The sequence below is a fragment of the Strigops habroptila genome, chromosome 4, assembly GCF_004027225.2.
Source record: "Strigops habroptila isolate Jane chromosome 4, bStrHab1.2.pri, whole genome shotgun sequence".
Taxonomy (NCBI): domain Eukaryota; kingdom Metazoa; phylum Chordata; class Aves; order Psittaciformes; family Psittacidae; genus Strigops; species Strigops habroptila.
The window spans coordinates 64,000,736-64,024,527 of NC_046358.1; the positions used below are offsets into that span (position 1 = coordinate 64,000,736).

Below are 23,792 nucleotides of genomic sequence, written 5' to 3' on the forward strand. Positions count from 1 at the left end.
TCTTCTATTTTCACTCACTACTCAAAAGATGCAAGTTTAAAGCTTCACTGATTGCAAAAGAGGGGGCACCTGAGGCCCAATCCGTGTCTTTTGGAAGATGATGTTGTCTTGCAACGTACTGAAAATTCTCTGTTCCTACAGAAGTCAATAAAGGTTGAAAGTGTTCAGAAGCACTGACCTTTGTAATGTATTATCCCAACTTCTATTGACCACCTGAGAGGTAAGTGCTCAGGAGAAATGTTGTTTCTGACTGTTTTCTGGAATTTTTGAACACAGTTTTGTTTCACCTTATTGGTGCTACAGCAGTATAAACACACGTCTTCTATATAAAGCGTTTTATTTTGTGTTGGGCTGAAAATATAACAGAAAATTCTCAGTGAGGCAACATGAGATAAATTGAGATCAAAGCTATCAAGTGTGAATTTCTGAGAAACTTCATTTACTACTTGTAGATCTGTAAGTCACTAAATCTGATCTGTCAGAAGTGGAGCTATGCATGATAAGAGCAGTGGGTCAAGGCTGCGCAGAATAATCATGGAGCAGCAGCCTTGAGCTCCATAATTAGCAAAGGATCTCAGTAAAATGCTTCCCACTGACAGACTCACTTGAAGAAAAATACATTAGAGAGTTCAGAGCTCAGAGTTCCTAATTCTTGATTGGCACTAAGCATTTTAAAACAGAGGAAGAATCAAAATAAAGGGTTTCAGCCCAGCTTGAAATTAATGCCTTGTGTGTAGAAAGGTTTACTTGATACCACAAGAGGGTCATTTCTTCTGTATTGTATACCTTAGTAAAACTATCAAATTACATCAACCCAGTCTCTATAATTGGTTGCTAGACTGAATCTTAATGTCAAGCAAACTTGGTGACATACACTCAAGCAATTCCCTGTCACTAACAAATTACACTCACAGAGCGCACCTGAACCTTCCTCCCAATTTCCTTCCTCTAAGCATCATGGAGTCAGGTTTTCATTCCTGCTACATTTTCCATGTACACATTATCTCCTTCCCTTCCCAGAATGAATCTCTTGAAAATCTCCCTTTTTCTTGAGCTCAAGGCTGAGTTTCTCACAGATCATCTTGAAGCTGGTGATGCTATTCTCGGATCTAGTATTTTTTTATGTAGAGCACATCTGAAATTTGTTTTCTCTGTATAAATTCAGACTTGCTCTGAATGAAAAGGAAACCATTGACACCACCAAGATATTAAGTGAGGTTTATAAAAAAATGAAGGCTGCCATCCACCACAGTGTGAAGGGACCAGTTGTGGCTGGAGCACTAGACATGGAAATCAGTAGAGACTTTTAGAGTAGGTCATGTTCCTTTGGTGCTGTTGGCCTTGAGGCCTGTGTATGCACTTGTCTGACTTTTTCTCATGCAGTTTCTTGGAAAGAGTATGGACCTGATGACTTGCACCCTATTTTGGGTGCTGCTTTACCCTACAGTCATCCTGTTCAAGTTGAACACATAGATGTCAAAATCTATTTGTAGCATTCAGGAACTAACTGGAGGTTTGGCCTCCTCAATGCTCTATTATTTCAACCACTACCTCTGACGACCCAGAACTCTCTTTTCTGCCATTTTTATCTGCAAACTAAATATAAATTACAGTGACTATCCATATTTTACTGTTTGTAATTACTGGTATGTAAGTGATAGCTTGTTCCTTTAATTAAATCTGCGATTTACAAAGTCATTTGTGTTGTGTTGGAGTTGTCTCAGAGGCTTCCACCATGATAATAACTAACCACTAATCTGTGAAAATTGCTGAGTTAAAATACACCAGGTTAATAACTGGGACTAGTCCTCATTTCGTGTTGTGAGTGTAAATGTTTGTGAAGAGGAGGAAAATCTGTCTCACTTGTATGCCAGGCTGTGTTTCTATTACTGAGTTTTCCTGGGAATTTGCCTGTAAATCCTTGAGGCTGCATCACATTACACTTGGGTTGATTCAAATTACCTCAATGACGTTGCTGGGGTGACTGAAGGCAGATTTGGGATTCCCTGAGTCAAACTCTGCACTCGTTACACAAGCAAAGCACTAATTAATCCTGAGGAGTTACAGACTCCTTTACTTTTTTACCGTGTAAACATGCAAAAATGCTCAAAAAGGAAGAAAAGGGTAAGAACCCTTTAAGTGGCTGATAATTGTCATTTGAGATAAGCTTTTTGCATTCTGAGCCATGGTCAGAAAGGTGGCACTTGTAAACAGGCAAACAATGGGTACCCCAGATTAATCAATGTTGTGTTTGGGTTTATTTGCCATAAAAGGAGGGATATTAGGGTTATCTCAGTTACAGAGCAGCTCTCCATTAGTAAACACTCATAATTTTTAATGACGGTTTCTGTCTAAAGGGTATTTACCTTGGGGAGAGCATTTTTTGCTGTAGCTCCACTCTCACCCGACCCGTTTCTCAAACACAAGTGAGCCAGACCTACCCCTGATTTTACACACTCCTAAGCAGAGTTAAAGGTGTATATTGCTGATTTTAGTATCCATTTGCACTCAGTAACTGCTTTGAAGAGTGGCATTAGGACCTTGGCTACTTCTGCAAACGATGAGCCCGTGGCATTAAGAGTGGATGTGAAAGCCTCATGTGTCTTGAATACTCAGAGGATCTAATTAACAGGTAGAATCGCACCCTGGGTGCTTGAGAAATTGCCAGACACCATAGAAACGAGTCCTTAAGTCCGTGCACCATCTGCACTTCCTTTTCATTGTGGAAGTCTCATTGAAACATGTTTTTTCGACCATTCTAAATTCATTTGTGCGTGAATGGAAAAGTTCCCTCTGATGGTTTTCTTTTTCATTAAAATAAAACAACAATCTGAAAATTCTGTCCTTCCATCGTCAGAAAGAAAAAAAAAAAAAATCTCTCAAGCTTTGACTAAATAATGAATCATTGAATTTGCCTCTGAATGTTTGAATATCATTGCCACAACCTCCTTAAACGACTGCTTAAAAGAAAAAAAAAAAACAACAGGAGAGTCTGAAGGTCGGTGATCAAGGCACCGGCAGACCCGCGGGTCCAGGATTCACGCGTGTTCCTGCCCTGGGGGACCGGCCCCTGCCCCGGTCTGACCCCCCTCCCTGTCCCCGGGGGGTGCTGAGGCCGCCGTTACCTGTTAGCTGCCAACCGGGACGAGATATACCCGCCGGGGATTTGGGTGATGATGTATCCCCAGAAAAAAGAGCCGTGGATCATGCCAACTGTTTCCGGATCCCAATTAAACTTTGCTTTCTTCCAACGCAAGGTACCGGCAGAGAAGGAGAGAAAGAGAAAAGGAAGGCTGTAATCGTGCCGGATTAAAGCATCCACCCGTAGTACCTTTATACCAGGCAGTCGCGGGGGGGCTGCCTAACCCCGGCGGTGGCACACGGCGCTGCTGGCTTTGCTTTAGCCCAGCAAGTACTCCAGCTACATCAGCTGCAAACCTGATTAACAACAATAACAAGAGCACCGGGCCTCCCTGCGACACGTGGCTCAGGAGTGACCGGATCCCCGTGTGCCCCGAGCCGGGGAGCTCCGGGGAAACCCAGGACCGGCGGGACCTTAGACTGCTGCTGCAAACACCCACCCCGTGCCCTGGGGCTGGTCTCCGGGCTTGTGTATTGAACCCTCACCTGTGCTTAGCATCTCCGCTTTCTCCCTACGCTGTAACTAGCCTTAGAACGGGTCTTTATCAAAGCAAACGCTCCCACTCCGGTGTTTTCAGACATTCCTGTACAATATTCCTACCCCCTCCCCGCCGCCGTCCCTGCTACAGCGCATCCCCTGATACCAGCTCACCCGGCGTCCTGCTCCCCCCCGGCCCCTGCGCTTGCTGTACGAAGTGTCTGCGGGATGAGGGCAAAAGGAAAATAAATGTGCCCGCAAATTAGTATCGCAAAACGGGGCTGGGAAGCGGAAAGGAAAACTAGCAATAACGGGAAGAAATTGCTTCTCCACGAATTTCGCTCTGGAAGGGGCCGGACGGTGCGAGCGTGGCCGCCCTTGGGGGACGCGGGGCACCTCGGCGTGCCCGACCGGGGCCGTGCTGCGAGGAGGTGGGATCTGCGAGGGAAGGGTTCCCACCTCTTTGATAATTTTTCCTCCTCGGTGTATGGTGCTGTTATTGACCATATCCACGATGGCCACTCCCAAGTTACATCGGATCCCGAAGGAAATGCAGAATCCCAGTCCACTCATGATGGCAATGATGTACCTCCGGGGCAGCCCGAAGCAGGTACAGTCGCACAATGGGGCTTTCTTCTCGGGCATTTCCACGGGCTTCCCATCTTCCGTCAGCTCGATGGTGTCCCCGGGCTTCTGCCTCTTCTCTAGGACCCTGCCCGACACCAGAAGAAAGTCAAGCCCCGGCCGCCCGACCACCTGGGGCTTAACCCCCAGCTCCCCGCCCCCTCGGCTCCCTTGGGGTTGATTTGAAGATTTATTCCTCGTTTTCCGTTCACCTTCAACTGTTCTTTAGACCTGTGGGAGTCAGGATTAGTCATGACTTCCCCCGCCACCCCGCCGCAGGAGCCCGGGGAGGAGCCCGGGCTGAGGACTGCTCATCTATCATTAAAGACTTCTCCTTAAACATGTAGGAGGCGTTAAGAAGACATCATCTGTAACCACTGCAGAGGCGCCATGATGGGTAGCCCAAAAGCCACAGCATGGAAAGCGAGACAGTCCTTTGGAGGAGGTTTTATTCCCTTCGTGCTGTATTAGGAGCACTAAAGGGGAATCATCTTGGTGTGCATCTCGCTTCAGGTCTGGGAACAAAAGAAATGTTAACAGAAAAAGTAGGGGGGGAGGGATTGCTACTTATTTTAGATTTGCAAAATGGCTGTCACATGCAGGGGAAGAAAACATGAGCGGCCTCGGAGAACTGGCATCTCGGAGAAGGCTTTCCAAAAAATCGCATCAGCTCACAGCTTCACGTTGTGAGCAGGGATTCCTCAGCAGGTTTAACCTCCCCAGATCAGCTTTAAGCCGGATCTCATTGCGTCGTCGTCGTCTCCCCCATCCCCACCCCCGTTCCCCCCTCCTCGCTTCCTCGTTTTTACATGAGAATCCTATCTTCTCCTGGAGAACAATGTGCAGGAATCTGAAGGGGAAGGGTTATTTGCAGCAATTTCCAATCATCAGAAAGACACCGGAAAAAAACCCTAAACCAACCCCCTGGCACTCACGAAAGGGGATTTAGAACATTTCAGTTTATTTCTTCTTTGGTGGAAAAGCTATTCAAATGCCGTGTCGGCAGTAAACAAGATCGGGTCCATCGAGTAAGTGCCCTATGCTGAACCTCTTCATCTTTTTTTGTAGTCACTGAGATATTTAAAAGACGGGAAAACGGTCCGCTTGCACCCAAGCCCCATCGCCTTGATATGAGCATTCCCGAGCCTCTGGGCTGTCCTACGGCTGCCCTCAGGAGTATTCCCTCACGTCGGAAATTCTCCTCCAAGGACCATCCCTTTGAGGTTAACTCATCCGGCTAATGGGCACTAACAATTAGCAGAATGAGGCTCAAAAGCTTCCCTGTTTTGGAGAAAATCCCCGTATTTTCTCCAAGTTACTCGGTTGAAATTCTCCTGATTTTTCTTTGCTGGGAGAATTCTTCCCATGCTTAAAGACCAGCATGAAGAAATGTCTTAAAGTTGCAGACAAAATAAACCACCTTGGGTTTATGTTCAAAATTCGTTTATGCGAATAAAGGACGATGCAGAAGCGTTTTCCCCCTGAACCGGCTTCTTGTCTTCGGGCAGATACCAGAAATCAGTGTGTAAGGGAAAGGAAAACGATTGTAATTCTAAGATTTGGAAGCAAAGTAATTCAGTCCTGCGAGATGAAAAAGGTTTATAAATCGTGCATTTGTTCTTCAAGGGGGGAGTTCAAACGGAGTTTTGCTGGAAAATACTAACACCTTTTCTCCATTATTCACTCTGTTCTTAAAAAGCACTAGGTATGATGGTTTTATATGTTGTTGAGTCTTTTAGGGTGATAAGAGGTTTATTTCCTTCGTTATATTTATATTTAGTTTTAGTTTATTATGAATTATCTTTTTTTCTTTCCCTATTTATTTTCATTTTCTGACCATTGAAAATGACTCAAATATGACCAAACCCTGCAGCATATTCACTGCGGCGTTGATGGCTTTGCTTTTGCCTTTGGCTTTTCAAAATCGCCCCCTTCCTACTCAGACGACAATCTTCATTTTGCCTTTACCACCTCACTGATGTGTCCCCCATGCCTGCAAATGGCAGCAGCAGTTGTGACTCATGCTGTGGCACAGCCCTGTGCCTGTGCCCGGCACTGCCGCATAGGTAGAGAAAAAAGACTTTTACGTGACCTGCCCTAGGCAGATAAATCCGCAGTTCCCTCTCCTCTGTAATTCGGTGAGAAAAATATCCCCAAATTTCGGCGTACTTTGTAGCAGAGGCAACAATCGAAAATACACTGGAATTTTTCAAACGTCCTGGAGGTCACTCAGACGGCCAGATTGGATGGAGCACGATGTGTCAACTTCATGCACTTCATACATAGGTGTGCGAGAATTTGGGGTCGGTTATCTGTGTGCACAGGGCTCGGAGGCTGCAGAAATGTTCTGTACACACACAAACGTACTGTTGAGGGATGCTTTTGGGTTTAGCAATTGCAGTTGTGTATTACTTATAAGAGAAGCGGATGCTTCTCAAGGCAGATGGATAAATAATTAAACACATCTCTCTATATGCTTCAGCTTCAGGAGAAAAAAAAAAATCGTTCGGATATCAATTATTTATACATCTCCATGCTTATCTTCCTCTGACGACGAATAACACAAGGGAGAAGACTAATCGAAACCAGGAAAGATGATGATGATTATTATTATTGTTATTATTATTATTTAATGATTGGTAAGGGCAACGGGAAAGATCTTGTGACTGCATTGCAAAATTAACACAGAACCGGAATAGCGGGAGCTGCTCTCCCCTGCTTATGGTTTCAAGATGGGATCCTGGTTTTGTGGGAGAGAGATAGGGTAATCTTTCCCTTCGTATTTACTGACACTATCTACGAATCAGATAGAGAAGTTACGAGGGTGCCATATTGGGAAGCTTCAGCAGTAGTTTGCAGGATCCAGATAAGATCAGCAGTATCTCAGCGGCTCCCAGCCCTGCCACCACAAACCTCCCCAAAACATCCGACCTCCTTCAGCAGCTGGCGGTGAGGAAAAGCTTCCCATTATTTCTAGCAGGTAGAGCCCTATAAGAGATCGCAGTCTTACCTGTAGAGTTGACCGAGAGATTTGCCAGCAAAATTCTTCAATCCCTCCTTGCCAGGGGTCAAAATCCTTTGTTTTACGGACTCCATTCCTGCGGGGGTGCTCGCTGGATTCTGCTCTGCTCTGGATAGGGTACTGCTACGAGCAACGGTGGTTCATATTGGTTTAATCTCTCTTAACTTTTCCCCCTCATTAAACGGCTCTCAGTGCACCTCCGGGGAAAGGGAGAGTGAGAGGAAGCGTGCGCGCCCGTGTGTGTGAGAGAGAGGGAGCGGAGAGGCGGCGTGCAGAGCCTGGGGAGGGGGGCGAGGGCGAGGGAGCGCGCCTATGTGCGGTGGCGAGCGGCAGCCCGAGCGCGCCGCAGGCAGCCCCCGGCTTTCCTGGCAGCGCAGAGTTGCCACGCACGGTCAGAAAGTCTTCTCGGCCTCGCAGGGTTCGCTGCTGGCGGGTGGAGGCAGTGCCATGCCCCGCCGGGAGAGGACGGAGATCCCTTTGCGGGAGCGTTTCAATGCGATCTCGGGCTGGCGCTGACGGCTGGAGGGGGAGGGGTGCGCTTCTCCGCCGCAGGCAGAACGCCCGCTGCCTAAACCCTAGAGGGCGAGGAGCCCCGGCTTGTCCGCACTGCCGCCCGCGCAGCGCTGCTCGCACCGCGGCCTCACGGGTCGCGCCCCGAGGCGGCGGTGGCGGCGGCGAGCGGCACCGTCTGGTCCGTTCAGCACCGCGGACAGCGCCGCCGTCCGCAGGGTCCTCGTAGGCTTCGCTCGTCGCCGCCCCGCTCCTCGGGGCCGGTTTGCCGCACGCCGGGGCAAGCGTGGAGAGAGGACGGGGCCTTCGTGCCGCCAGTCAGGGCACTAACTGCACATGGCACCGCTCTTGCTATAAATAGATAACGTCTATTCTAAAGGTATATTTATCTCTATAGCCATGTTTACTTGCACTGCTTACTTTATATCATATTACGCATCCATTAGTGACTGCGTTCTCTTAAACATTTAATATTTCCCATCTTTTCTGTCCTCTACTTTCATGCCTCTGTGTAGTCCAGCATAACGTTTAGACTTGTGCTAGTGTTCCAGAGCTGGGCATATTCTGAAGAGAATTGTTTTTCTTTCCAGGCCTAGTAATAATTTTCCCACTTTAATCACTCTGATGCAGATTGAAGATGCAAAACGTACTGTTTCTTTCTAAGTCACAACCATGACATTTCTCTTAGGCTTCATGTGAATCCTAATGTTTCTGTGGATTTGTTAATTTAAAAAATAATGCATAACCTGTACTCTAATCAAATCCTTCTAAAATTATTAAATTCTTTCACTTGCTTCGTTGGTGACAAAAGGTAAACAGAGTATTTAAAAGTAAGATTCCCTGATGGAAACGGGTGTTGTAGCTGCAGTGTCCTAAATGCAGCTGCTCCCTGGATTTATATAACCATTTTTTCCGATGTTGCCCTCTCGTGGAGGGTTAATGAAGTTTTACAGCAGCAAGGCACGTTTATACAAGAAGGACAAATTATTTTAATATTGAAATTCTCATAATGAATAATCCGTGTAGAATTTTGATATTTCCTTTCAAAGTTGTAAAAGAGCCACAAAGTACTAAAAAAGAAAATAAATGATGCGTAATCGATATGTAATTGCAATGTTGCTAATCGACATAATAACACAGAGCTGATTTCTGAATAGTGATAGGTACTGGAGGGGGGGAGGGGAGGGAGGGGTTCAGCACAGGTTTCAGTGCAGCATCTTGCCTACTATTGTGCTGCCAACAGGATTCTTCCCAATGGAAGCAAAGCTGCACAGTTATATAAGCAAGTCTTCCTGGGGTTGCACAGCTCTGGTGTGCCATTGCAGAAGCTCAAAGGAAACCTGTATTAACGGATTATTCTGACAGGCAGCAGGAACAGGAAATCATTTAGCAGGGATGCAAAGGGATAGGATTCCATAACGCCAGCCTTCCAGGAAAGTACTGAGCGCTTTTCTGAGCTGGAATTTGAGACCGGAAATCTGCAGGGCAAGGGTGCTTTGTTCATTTGCACAGTACCTGTGAGGAGCTCTGGCCCCTTTCTTTAGAAAGCTCAGCACTGGCATGGTTTTGATGCTATGGCTGCCAAGTAGCAGCAATAATTATTAGTAAAATCATAGCATTTTATGAGTAAATGAAGACTGATTTGGGAAAGATAATTTATCATCTTACACAAAAATGAATTTAAAGGAAGGATGAGACATTCCTGTAGAATCATACTAGAGGAGAATTAATTAGTCCTTAATTGGGTAAAATATGCAAAATGACAATAGTATAGTGAAATGCTACAGTGACTGGGCTGCTGCTGTAGCCATCTGAAACAGAAATTCTATGTCTATCACATGTTACATCTGGCTATTACTGACTCACATCCTGATCAAGCTCAGCTGCTTTGGGTTCACATGAGTCACTAATAAAGAAAGCTAATGACATCAGTGTTACAAAATACTTACAGACTTGTCAGCTTTTAAAATTTTATATATTATATTATTTATTATATGTTATGATACAAGTTATTTAAGCCTAGTAGATTAAGGCACTTCTGGAAGAAAAAACACATTAATATATGCTATCAGAATTGTTATCAATAATTATTTCTATGACAAATACCTGTCACAGACAGACCCCTTTCACAAAAGATCTAATTCATGCTCCAGTGAAATCCCTGCGAGGTCTTTCCAGTGGTGTCAGTGGCAAGTGAAATAGGATGTGATGCAGCAAATTCCCATCCAGGTATCACTGCTAAATGTTCACATATTGACCAGAAGAATAGAGAGTCAGTCAAAAATCACCCAGTAAAAAATGCAGTTCTGAAAAAGCCGTAAGAATTCCTGTGGGACTGGGATGACAGTGTAGGATGCAGGATGCTGCAGGTGCCTGCAGTTTTTCACATAAAGCAGAAAGCTTATTGTTTAATCCCCAAATCTTGTATTTAAACACAATTCTCTTTGCCTGAGAAGAGTTTCCTTTTTTTTTTTTTTGCTTGCATGGAGGCTAAAGGACTGAGTCCTTACCTGCCCTTTTGTTTCTATAAATAGTCAATTTTTACAAGTTTCTGACTGAGCTATTTCAACAAGTTAATTGAAAAGAGATGAAGAATTACAGATGTGTTTCTTAGCTTAGTTTTTCTTATTGCTATATATCTAATCTCAAAAATTTCCTCATTAATCCTTATTAGTGTCTAAATAGAGTATAATACTTTTAGAGGACTACAAAGGCAACACAGTGGTATACATTTCTCTAAGTTTTAGTCTTGCCCAAACAAGACTAAAATTTTCGTCACCCTAAAATTTTCATCAGTGGTACATACCAGTGATTTAAAAATACAAATTATTTCAATTCCACTTTTGACCTTGTCTTCACTGGTATGCTGCCAGATGGATTTGCTCCTTCCCAAGTGACATGAATGCAGAGCTTGTAAATGAATATGTATTTTATGGTCCATTTTGAAAAATAATCCAATATATGTTACTTTGAATTCATATGATCATACAGATTAAATCTGAAAGATTTCGTTTTCCCCATCTATTCAGAGGTGACCAAATACTGCTCTTAAGGATACAGTATCATCTTCAGAAATAAATTATGTGCTAAAAGTCTTAGTTATGCCATTAAATGCATGTCTGTAATACAGAGTCATCTGGGACTGAGGATAGCATAAATATGCCTTAAAAATGATGATCTAATTCTCACTTCTATGGCATCTATTGAATCCAGTAGAATTTGATGTCACCTTAAGCACAAAGTAAATTTTTACCTTCTTTGGGAGCATGGAACTGCAAAATCCCCAACCAAGGCCAAAAGAATGATCTTGCTTGTCAGGCACCAGGAACAAGGTCATCTGGAAGAAGCAACAGCTTTGCAAAGAATTTTTCAGTAAACTGTTTATTGAAAAGAAATATTCACTATTTCAAAACAAATACTGAAATAAAATCTTTTGCCAAGCCCTGGATGAAGAGGCAGAAAAAGGGGAAAAAGAAATTGTTTAAAACGAGGAGCTTCCTCATTCACTCTGAGGGTCTGTGAGGGTCACTCATTTAGGGGGGCTTTTGTTTTATCCTCCAGTATCATGGTGATTCACAGCAAAAACTGGACAAGCCCCTTGAAAAGCTCAGACATGGAGCAATTTAAGGATTTAGATGTAGTGTCCATGTGTTGATACATTAAAGATGTGTCTATGCTGAATCCTGCATTCCCACCTGTAAAGATTCCTGAATCCCAGCTGAAAGTACTTGAAGCTGGGTTCACCATACTTTATAGATTATTTTGCCATTTGCAGATATATCCAGCAGTGGCTAAACATATATTTTATGAAATGGCCTTGTTCTTTTTTGTGCAAGTGACTCCAAACCTAGGTTGTGCTCACAATGTTTACTATGTCCTGTTGAGACATGTACTATACACAGGGTCGAAAGGAGAAGCTCTAAAGTGTCTTAATGCTAGAAGTGAATTTCTTTCTGTTTCTTATTGATCTGTCTTGAATGATATTTTAATTTCCTGAACCGCAGGCTGGATTGTTAATTTAAATGCTATAAACCAGACATGGCACAAGTTGAACTGTCAGAGCACATGTTGGCTCTCTATCTCTACAACAACAGCATGAAGACTGTTGATCTTTCTCATTTTGTGTCCCAAAGATAACAGGCTTGAGCTGAAACATGCTAACCAATGTGTGTGCCTGGGCAGAACATGCCTATTCACATGGAAGGACACTCTCAAACAGCTCATGCTTCTTGGAAATAGAAATCTGGAGCTTTGAGCCAATATCACAGGAACAAATAGAAAAACTGAGCAGGAAGCTTGCCACAGAGGCAAAATAAATTACAATGGTGGATTTTGTCAAACAAAGTTTTGGAGCTTTTCCATTTTTTAAACTAAGCGTGATATATAATAGCCTGGAGCTGTTGCCTTCAGCCATCTAGTGGTAAAAGCCATTAAGGCACTATAAGTGCAGGCAATTTTTATGTTCTACTATGTGTAACGGATTTCACTGTGGACAAAACCCCAAGACCCCACTAGGTGATTTGCAGTTACCATATATGGCTGGAAATTTTTCTATAATCAGGAAAATCACAGATTTATTTCTTCTGTCCTCCTGTTCCTGTCTAAAATCTGGTTTGCTTTTTAATATGAGCAAATAGATTAAAAAAAAAAAAAATCAAATAAAAATCCACCGAATGGCAAACGCCTTTTACACCTGAAAACAATGATGTTAATATTAAAAATCTTCTCATTTTTTTTGGTATATCAGTGGAGAAATTTGACAGTATTGAATATATTTATCTTAAAAGTAGATGGGGGTGCTTATCTTCTTCCAGATATTACAGGAACATCTGCTTGAATTCCTGTACTGTTCCACGAGTTAAATGTGAAGGATCCCAAAGGACTTCTAGCCATCTGTCATGTTCCACAGACAGAAATGCACCTACCTCTGGGGGTGAGCCGGAGCATCAATTCTCTTGGTACACAAGCCATGCAACACTTGGTGAGTGGGATGCAATTAACCACAATGAAATTTAGCCAAGGATTGCAGCTTATTATCTTATCTTTTATTAATATGATGGTTAATGATCTTTTCTATTATTAATCTATCATTATTTTATTGTACCATTATGTCCATCATTGCACTGTTGAAGAGCTTAGGCAAGGCTTTTATGCAAGGGGCAGTTTGGTCCTAGTGATAGTCAGGTCTCTTCACTGCATGAAAAACCTGGAAAGAGATGTACGAATTGAAGACTGGATTATGGTACTTTTTTATTGCTAGAATTAGAAAATCAGAACCAGATTTTCTAAGGCTGCAGTAGTCCTGTTCTGTTGACTTGTCTCTTAACATTACTTCAAACTGTATTAAGAGAAGTTTGGGGGTGTGTGTGGAATTTCTGTTGGTTCAGATCACAGGTTGCACTGATTTGAACAGAGCTTAAATCTATTACAGACATCCATTTACTAGGTGAACCATTAAAGAGATACTAAAGGTAACTTCAGATACATCGTTTGGTCAGGAAACTATTCCTGGTGGGTAAAAACAACCCAACACAATTCATAATATATATTTAGAAAATAGTTGTGCTTAGTACAACAGGGAACTGACACCTGAGTTTGTGGGCAGACTCTTGGACTACACTGTTTGATCTGGGATTGACATTACAGCCTCAATTTGTCACTCAGTTTTTCCATGCCTCAGGGTTTTTTGGTTATGAAAGAGAGAATAATCCTTCCTTAGGACAAAAAGGCAAAAATTTTTCAATAGGCTAAATTAAACCAAAATACGTAAAATGCTGTGTAGGAAGAATGTCTGGAGATTCTATTACATGTAAAGAGGTTTTCTAAAGAGAAACACATACATGAAACCGTAATTAGTAATCTATAGCCACAAAGTATAATTTGTTAGTGGTACAGCCAGCCAACATATCTTGCCTCCACCACTAGAATATGCCAGAACAGGTTCCAGTGATCTAAGGACACTTGTGTATTTTCAACTGCTATACCATAGCTTTTCTCTGTAGAAGGATCTCGAGACAGGGTGTTTAACTGTAGCAAAAGATAAATAAGGAGGAGGCATGTGTCTTTAGCTGATGTTTGGGGTTAGTAGAGTCTGTAGAAAGTGATTCTCATACCTTCCCAAGAAAGAACCATGTTTTTCACTGAAAGAGGATTCCATTCATTCCATATTTCCTTGTTTAGCTTTATTTCTTGACAGATGACATCACATGAATTTAAGACTGAATGTAATCACATTTCATCTCTTAAATTTCATTGGAATCAGCCTAATAGAATTGTCTCCAACCTGGATCCAAAATAGGAAAATATGGAATCTGGGGGGGATTATTATGTTTTATGTTTGCATCTGCATCGGATATCAGTAATCCGAGCTAGCAGTGCCAGCCTATCCTCAAATGACTAGTATTTTGATCAAAGGACTCCCATAATTTTATTTATAATGTAAAATCAAATATTGCTTGTTTTGTGAGCATCAGAATGAATGCATCTGGCTCTTTGAGTCTTCCTTTCTTCAGGAACCCCAGTTTGCTACTACTTCCTCCTCACACCAGGCCCTGGATCTGTGAGAGCTCCAATCCACTCCTGGCTGTTCCTTAGTGTTTTCCTGTCATCATCCTTACTTCCCGTCAGGTCACCAGTGGGCCTTTTCCCTCTCCCTGATTGTGTGTCTCCTATTTTTCTTTACAAAACTGTTTTGGGTAAACTATTTCTCTGAAAATTATAAGGAACTTTTAACTCTGGCACTTTTATTTTTCTGGCAAATTTGGGCAAAATAGTTCAAAAGTGATTATGAAGGGGAATGGACATGCAAAAACATGTCTAAGTCTAATTAAAAAACTGGACTGAAACAAGAGGAAATGTTATTTTCCTTACCACAAGATACAAAGGAAAAGTACAGACTGTAAAAGGTTTTGAGGTAATCTAAGCACGGAACTGCTATTCCTGTTGGTTTGTTGAATACATAAGATGCTCCTTCTCTCCCAGAAACATTAGAGCAGCACATAATTCTATATAGGAGGAAAATCTCTGCTGCATTTTAAGGCTCTTCTAATGAGTTTGATGGTGATTACATTGTGTTCCACAGGCCTAGGAGGAAGATTGAGGTATCAAATAGCTGGCTTTAGGCCAGAGCACTCAACCCATCCATTTCAATATCTCTGTGATCTCTAAATGTAACTAAAAATATCAAGTTGTCAGTTCAGATCCCTTTTCTAAATGTCACAGGGAACACCCTTAAACTTAGGATTCATGTGCATTATGTGTAAATATTTTATCTCTATTGAAAGTGTTCAAGGCCGGGTTAGATGGGGCTTGGAGCACCCTGGTCTAGTGGAAGGTGTCCCTGCCCATGGCAAGGGGTTGGAACTAGGTGATACCTAAGGGCCTTTCCAACCCAAAACAGCCTGTGATTCTATGATTCTATTTTTTCGCTTTGTTTGTTATAAAGAAATGATCACAGATCTGATGGATTAACTACTTGACTTTTCTAGAGGAAGCTGTGGCTTTAAATGTGTTGTGTAGTGCCATGGGGGGACATTGGCTTTGACAGCTACACTATAGTGGCACTGCTTTTGCATGATTAGGCTCTACAGCACAAATTGAAATGGGTGGAGTGCTTCTGGACCCTTATTTAGCACCTTGATTTTATATATACATACACTAGATTAAGGACAGGCACATCCACATACTTAAGATTGTGGTTCTGATTCACTTCTAAGTCTGTCCTTCCCCTTCCTTCCCAGGTTCCTCTGGATGTAGTCAGCCATAACTTCAAACGTTTCAAGGAATACCTCTTCAGTTCAAGGAATGCTTATTCTGTTCCATCCGAGCCAAACTGAGCTCAGTGATTCTTGTGTGACTCAGTCTCTGTGTCACCAGTTCTGATGTCTCTGTGTCACCGGGGTTTCTCCTACAAAGTGGTGAATTTTAATTACCCATTTAATGGTCTATTTGTGGTTTTAAAGTCCAAACAGTTCAAAAGACTTGTGCTGAACCTTCAGCCCTTACCAGGCTCAGGGTTTCCTTGTCTATTCTTATTGTTGACATTGCCATTGTGAAAACCAGGACAAGCTTTTCTGTCTTTTGGTCTTCAGCCTAACAGCCCTCAGCTTGAGAGCTGATGTGTACTGGGCCTTCACCATGGGCTTTTACTGTGTTATGTCTGATTATGACAACTCATTCTGTAGTTGAGGCACTTTCTGGCTCTCCTTGTGATGAAGATTTTCCCTTTCTACCCAAAGGGCACTGTTTTATGGGCAGCTCTTAACTGGCTGGGTTGTTTTCACAGCTGGAGAAGTGATCAGTTGTCACCATTGGTGCTATCTCTGTATTCTGTGGTGTATGATCTATGAATCCCCTTCTGTTTGCCAAAGCCAAATACTAACGTGTAGATATAAAGCTCTTATAAGGCAATACTACTTATTCTCTGGTTCAGCGCTACAGAAACTTCTCAATCCATTAGAAAAATAACAACTCAAAGGCGGAAAAAGACAAATGTCAAAGCCTCTGCTGGGGCTGTATTCCTACCTTACTCAGCAAGAGGCATGTCTCTGCAGAATATGAAGAAAGGAATTCAAGATTTGGCTTTCTATATGGAACTAACTCTACTGGGCATGTTGCATTTTACTAGTGGTCTATCTGTAGCTGAGAACCCTTCCAATCACAGTTTCACACTATGCTCTCCTTTCAGAAGTGATGCCAGTTCCTCAAAGATTGTCATTAAGTTGGTTGTTCTAAAGCCCTCTTGAGGAATAGGTATTTCTTAGATATTAAGCCTGCTTTACCCATGAAAAACATCCATTACGCTACAGCCAAGCAGAGAACAAGGCAGATGCGTATAAATATGTAAGAAAAGGTAGGCCATGAGCACAGTTCTATTGCTGTTTGCCAGATGTCCTGAGATCACACCCTCGGGGCTGCAGCTAGGTAATTAATTTCTGCAACACATAACTTGTTAAATTTAGTTGTTTGTTTTCTTGTTCTCTCTCACTTAATATTTTCTTACAGTTCCAAACTGTAGGTCTAACTTTATATATAATTCCAATAAAATCACTGGGACTATTTCCAGAACAAAGGACCCAAATTTTCGTACGGTGATCTCAATCATGCCATGTGTTTTCTGTGCAGACAATTTTTTTCTCCTTATCATGATTGACTTTAACTCAATAAGGAAGGCACTAGTTGTGCCTATTTTTGTTTTGTTTCATTTTATTTTGGAGGGATGCCTGTGTCCAGCAATTGGTCTGAGGCTGCAAATTCATTCACACCCACCATGTTGTTATAGATCCCCTTCTTTCTGGATGTCTTCTGCTTTCTGAACTGCTGAACACATCAGAAGCTTTTGTGGCCTTCAGAACAAGAAAGCTCATGGCCTTTTGACTTCCTGTTAGGAAAAATCATATAATAATCAAAGCTTTGATATAACTACATATCCCCAAACCGAATGGCCAGAAAGCAAGTAGTGCCTACAAAATCCATTGTCAGTCACATCTTCTTCACTTCCAAATCCTCTTTTACTATGAGGCCCCCATGGTTTATGGAAACACCATTCCCTGGAGGTAGCTTATCTTTAATAAAATTCTCCACTGAATCCGTGAGTTCAATCAGTCTCATATTACTGAGTCGCTCTTGGTGAATTGAGTTGGTCTTTTGCTTTCACAGACAAATTTCCCTGGCAGGCCACCAATTTCTTTCCATTTATGCCAAGAATATTAATCACTCTCTGAGTGGAGCATGCTCCATCATCAGTGGACATCATAAATCACTGAGGTGTACTTTCACATCTGGTTACCATTACACCTAAGGGCTTCACGCAGCGCGTACTTTTCCAGTCTACGTGGCATCTTTCCTTTGCTCATGTCTTGTATCTTGACTAGTGTTCTCCAAAAAGTTTCATAAATTGACAACATGTCTTTCAAAAGCTGCCCTATACTCTCCAGCACTTCTAATTGACTTCAAAATGATCCTCATCAATCCTACTTCACTAAAAGGATACAAATCATGCGTTCTGAAGGAGATGGGAAAATACAAGCAGTGAAAGAAAGGGAGAGCAGGATTCTCTCTTAAGTCCATGTGGGGCACAAAGGGAGGTCAGATAGTGTAAAAACCAGCCCAAGTTTCTCTACTCAAACTCAATCTCAAGGAATATTACTTTAAACACAATAGGACTTTCTCAAGAGTGCTAACATTTTTGCAGGAAATCTCACAATTCACATTCTGGAATTGCTTTCCCATACCCCAGGCAGGTTACCAGCCTGAAAGCAGGCCATAACTAGGCCTTCTGGGGAGGTGAAGGGGGTTTTGTTTCACATATACATTCCTTTTTTCCAAAATACTCTATGCCTCATCATCCTGTGCCTCACCTACCCCAACTCCCTGTACCAGCATAAAAAGCAGCTAAGAGATCCATTGGTTCCCAGTGTTTGCCTGAATGTCTCTTTATCAGCAGAAGTGGGATGGCAAATGTACAGGACAGCTGAGTCACTTCCTTTTCCACACTTTTTCTTTAATCCTTGTTATTTCACAGAAGGTTAGAGGGACATACATAGGAAAAGGTCACCTTCAAAATTAAAAGAATTCTAAACAGTTGATCTTGCTGCTAAACGTTTGGGCCCAATTCTGATATCCATAACAAATACCTGACCAAAGCGGAACTTCATTGTTTTTTCTGCTAGTAGCTGCTCCAGGACAAATCAGTCTCAGAAGTTCTTTGTAACATAGGGGGAAAGGCGAAGTAAACTGTGCATGTGCAAGAACTGTTTGCTTCTTGATTGCATTAAAATACCTAATACTTCTCAGGATTTTTATTTATGAATTGGCCTAATATGAATAGACTTCTAATCATATATAATCTGTCCAGTGTTATGGCCACAGGACAACCCACACATGCAAGCAGCTGAAATGCAACTTGAATGTTGGAATTGGTAAGTCAGTCTTGCAGAACAAGATAGAAGGTGGAGAATCATAAGAAGTAGAAAACTTCTTGCATTTGATGACAAAAAATAAAAAAACCTTCCATTCCTAATATTTTGAAATATTCCCTCAAGCATACCTGACAACCATTTAGCAAAATCTGTATGATTTAGAGCTTTTTTGGTTTAAAAACTGTCCACGAAGAAGTGTGTTTTTGTGAAAATCTTCATTCATAAAACTAAGGGAGCCATTTCATTTGCCAGAATTGGTGAATCCAAATGTGCATTTTTGAATAGTACATGAGGTATAATAAAGAAATAAAAGAAATAAATGAACAAATCTTAATGAAGAGATCAGTTGTGAATCTTCAAAAGAAAACGTTGAAAGCACAACTTCTGTCAGGTTTTTAGTTTTTCTGCCTGCTCTGTTCATTGCCTATTTTGCTTCATTCAAAAATCGCAGAATATTCAGGGTTGGAGGCTGACAATTGCGGTGCCTGAAGCCATTTTGCAGGATCTCTGAAGCTGCCCAAATTAGTAGTCTTTCTTTAGAATATAAGTATTAGTGTCAGTATGTTTTCTACATATATGGTGTAATCCCATCCTGGGAAGTCAACAAGGCTTTGCTATTGATTTCAATGGTGGAAAAGTATTGATTTCTTCAGCTAATATTTGGAGAGGCTGGAGTTATACTGGTTATACTGCTACCTTCTGCTGCTGACTTCTCTGAATTGTGCTGATACAAAATGATGAGGCTACTGTATATTTAGACTAGATATTAGGAAGAAATTGTTCCCTGTGAGGGTGGTGAGGCCCTGGCACAGAGAAGTTTGCCTGCCCCATCACTGGCAGTGTTCAAGGCCAGGTTGAATGGGGCTTGGAGCAACCTGGTCTAGTGGACGGTGTCCCTGCCCATGGCAGGGAGTTGGAACTGGATGAGCTGTAAGGCCCTTTCCAACCCAAAACATTCTATGCTCCATAGGATTCTATGATCCATGTGATTCTATGACAGCAACCTGTTCTTAAAAATCCCCACCAGCTAAGGAGCAGAAGAAAGAATTGATGCAAGTATTTAAGCTGCATGCTGCCATCTTCAGAAAGTATCCACCCACCCAGTGAGTTTCCTGGCAATGGGCCACGATAGTCTCAAAAAGATGCAAATTTTTCTTCACAAGGGTTATGAAAAACAAAGGAAGGCAAAAATGATCAGAGTGGAATACCTAAGTTTGGCGAGTTTATTCTTGTTAAGAAAAGGAAAGGAGGGCTCCATTGTCAGCAGCCTGATGCTGCTGCAGGTAACAGTAGCAAATACCAACGAAGGGCAGCAAGCAACCAGAGGCTGCACAGCCCAAGAAAAGGGGGACCATTGGAGAGGTGGAGCTGCAAACTATATATAGATGTAACCACTATTTGTTTGACACACCTGAGCACTGACAACAGAAGTGAGAGGCACACTGCTCTGGGTAGTCATTGTCCCTATAGGGAGGCAAATCAGAACCCACCACTAACACCCTCAAGGATTTCAGTGGAAACATCAGGGCCAAATAGCAATCCACGTCCTGAGATGTGACAAAAGGGATGTTGCTGTAATAGCAAACACGGTGAATTGTCCTGGTTATCCTGCATTTTTTTGCAGGATACTTCTCAAGATTCAGTGTAGCTGGCTCCAATGGAAATCAGAAAGGGAAAGGTTAGAAGCTACATGGTTTCAGCCAAGACCAGGCTGCAAAGGAAAATCATGTTCTCTGAGTCCAGCATTTCCTCTGGAAGATGAAAATCCAGGTAACAGAGATGTTCAGTCAGCCCTACAGATGGAAGAAGCGTCTGTGAGCAGTGTCCACCAAGATGGTATCTGTATTTCAGATTTTCCACAAAAATCTGTGTTTTCTATCCAAATGCAGGGACATAAAGCACGATGTTTCCACTTCATGTGACAGACGTCTCCTCTCTGCGTTACAGTTAACATGAACATCTTGTGATTGCCAGTATCATTATTGCCAGTTCTGAGAAAAGATTTATGATGGAACTGTTAATTTTTTGTAGGTGTTTGACATTTTACTGACAAATCATTATGGTCTGATCAAAGGCATTAAAATCAACAGAGAAATTCCTACCTACTGCTTTGGATTGGCCCAATCAGAATACCTCCAGGCCCAGCTGCTCTTCCAGCATGCTTTAAAAAGCAACAAGAAACATGTTCTTCAAAGGCAATGGTACCATATCACTTGCTTTTCTTATGCTAAGTAATATAAATCCTTTTGCAGGATAGAGGTGTAATGATAAAGTTTCAGAATGACTGAGAATTCTGTGCACTTGTGTGCCGAATATACTCCAAATAACTGGCATTTAGAATGATAGACTCCTACAATGGTTTGGGTTGGAAGGGACCTTAAAGCTCATCTACTTCCAACCCCCTCCCACAGGCAGGGACACCTTCCACTAGAGCAGGTTGCTCCAAGCCCTGTCCAACCTGGCCTTGAACACTGCCAGGGATGCAGCATCCTCAGCTTCTCTGGGCAACCTGTGCCAGCGCCTCAGCACCCTCACAGAGAAGAACTTCTCCTGAGATCTCATCTCGATCTCCCCTCTGGCAGGTTAAAGCCATTCCCCCTTGTCCTGTCACTACAGGTCCTCATGAAAAGCCCCTCTCCAGGTTTCTTGTCAGCCCTTTTAGGCACTAGGAGTTTCCCTAAGGTCTCCCTGGAGCCTTCTCGTTTCCAAGCTGAACCAGCCCAGCTCTCTCAGCCTGTCTCCAGAGCAGAGCTGCTCCCGTCTTTGCAGCATCTTCGTGGCCTCTGGATTCGCTCAAGCATGTGCTGTGCCACTTTTGTGTTGGGGGCCCCAGAATTATTGCAGAATGAAGAAACTTGCCAAGGTAGTAGCCTTACAGGAGGTTGTAATTGTTCTCTTCACAAAAGAAACTGAAATCATCTTGCTCAGCATTTGCCCCATCATCATCAGACACCCTGAGCAATTTCAAAAAGCACTTGCTCCTAGGATGGTCTTTGCGCCCAGGAATGAGTCAGGCCCCAGCAATGACAGATGGGTAAATAAATTACTGATGAGTGATGTGCACGCAAGAGGAGGTTGCTCTGTGCACAGGAAGGTGTCTGGTTACTCTGGATAGACACTCCAAGCAGAGTTTATCCTAGCACTGAAAGTGAAGCAGATGCTCCAAATGATTTCTTTGCGTCTAATTTCTTCCAGGTGCAAAAGCAGAGGAGAGCTTGCTTTTCCCTTCCCTGCAGAATCAACCTCTTGTGTGTTCCACTTCAGTTCCTGTATTAAGTGCTGATAAAATATGCACCTCTCTCCTAGGCAGGGGAGACTTGCTGACATACTGGCATTTACATTTAAAGGCTTCTTCTACATACCTGAATACTACCAAGTTTCCATAGCAGTTTCTTTACATGATCTGGCTTCAAGCCTCTCCGGTGCCTCAGTTTTTCTACCTTCTCCAGTTCATGAGCCCTTACACTTCCATTTATTTATCTTCCCCCTCTTTTGATGATAAAGCCATTAGTAACTACTTCATAATTACCTCATAGTTCCTCTATCCATGTCTCGTCCTTCCACTCTAATCACAGTAGTGACACTATTAACTTGATCATCTTTTTTACCAATCCCAGGGAAAGTACTTTCATTTGCTGAAAAGTTTTTTCAGTGGTACGAGGTACCTCGGCATCTTGTGGCATCTTCCAGCTAAAACATGAGTCACTGTGACAGGTTGGTTGTAGCCACAGAATCATTTGTTATTTTCACGAGTGCACGGCAACAAAAATATACCAAAAAAGCATTGAACTGCTTACTGCTTACCATAAAACACACAGGATCTTGTTGTTCCCTCCCTCAAAGCATGAGACTGGTCTACTCAGAAATCCTTATGAAAAAAATCCCATTGGTGGTATATCAGACTTCCATTACAAAAAAACCTCAACCAACAACCCCGAAAAACAAAGCAGAGGGCTGGAATATTTCTCTTTCCCAAGGAAATGCCCTTAACACACCCCACAGCATCATCTTTTATTGTTTCTCTGGCCTGAACCTACACACACCAGCATCAGTGGAATTGAAGTGGCAAGAACCATCATTGCCATGGAGTGCCTTGAGTTCTTGGCTGAGATACAAGGAATATGTCTTGAAATGTCCACGCAATGTGGCATCGACACTAATATCTTTCTCCCTAGCACAATTCTCTATCGCCTGACATGTGCCCCTTCACACTCTGCAGCACCTTGGGAGGATGCTAGCAGGCACTTGAATCTCACTTCTTGGTGAGAAACTGAAACCCAGGCAAGGAAGTTGCTCTTAGCAAATGAGTGGAAGTGTGACCTGGCTGTTTGGATTCAGTGTTTGGTACTACTGCCACATTCTTTCCTGTATTGCTTCTGAGGAAGCCAAAAAAGCTGTCATGACAGAGGCAATCCTATGTAAAAGGAGAAAGCAGGGAATCCTTCCTGACTGCAATGCCCTAGCAGCTTGCTTAGAGCAACATGGAGTCTTGACATCTTCAAATTAATGGTTTGCCATTGCATGGTGAGCTGTATGGAAATCTCTTGGCCCACCTATTTCAGCTGGTTTGTTGGTTTTTGACTTGGATCTTTGTTCCACAAACATTGAAACCTTGGCCACATTTGAAAATAATAGTAGTTTCCATGATCAGTATAGTCAGAGCCAGGATTTTATCTGAAGATAGATACCACAGAAAACAGGTTTAACTATAGCATTACTGTTTGCTGACACTCTACCAATGGGCTAATGCCAACAGAAATGTTTATTCAAGAGAATCCGATAGCAAAGCTGTTGTGATGAGGTTGTAAGATGGCAGGTAAGCCATCCCTCCTATCAGTTTTCCCTTGCTAAAACCTTCTGTCTGGAGTACTTTTATTCCTTTTTGAAAACTTAGTAGAAGAGCCAGCAAACATGCAGCACATGGTTCTTGAACATTGGCTTCCTACTACATTGTACCAAGCACTAGCCCAGATTATTGAAAGCCATCAGCATAGGAGATGTGTGGAACTAGGGGCCATCTAACACAGAATTTTTCTACCATGGCTTTTCATTGCCAAGGATGGTATGGTTCAGATGTACCAGCAATGTCAAGCATTTC

At 42.6% G+C, this 23,792-nt stretch overlaps 1 protein-coding gene across 1 annotated transcript in view; it reads right to left on the bottom strand.

The window, feature by feature from the left end:
* The window catches only part of SLC17A6 (solute carrier family 17 member 6), a 33,771-nt gene extending 25,841 nt beyond the window's left edge, over nt 1-7,930 (bottom strand). Inside the window, exons 1-3 of the mRNA XM_030481935.2 lie at nt 7,254-7,930; nt 4,079-4,331; nt 3,126-3,244 (exon numbers count right to left, since the gene is read on the bottom strand). Coding sequence (XP_030337795.1) covers nt 3,126-3,244; nt 4,079-4,331; nt 7,254-7,339 — 458 coding nt within the window. The 5' untranslated portion in view covers nt 7,340-7,930. The remainder of the gene's footprint in view (nt 1-3,125; nt 3,245-4,078; nt 4,332-7,253) is intronic.
* Nucleotides 7,931-23,792: the final 15,862 nt, after the last annotated feature.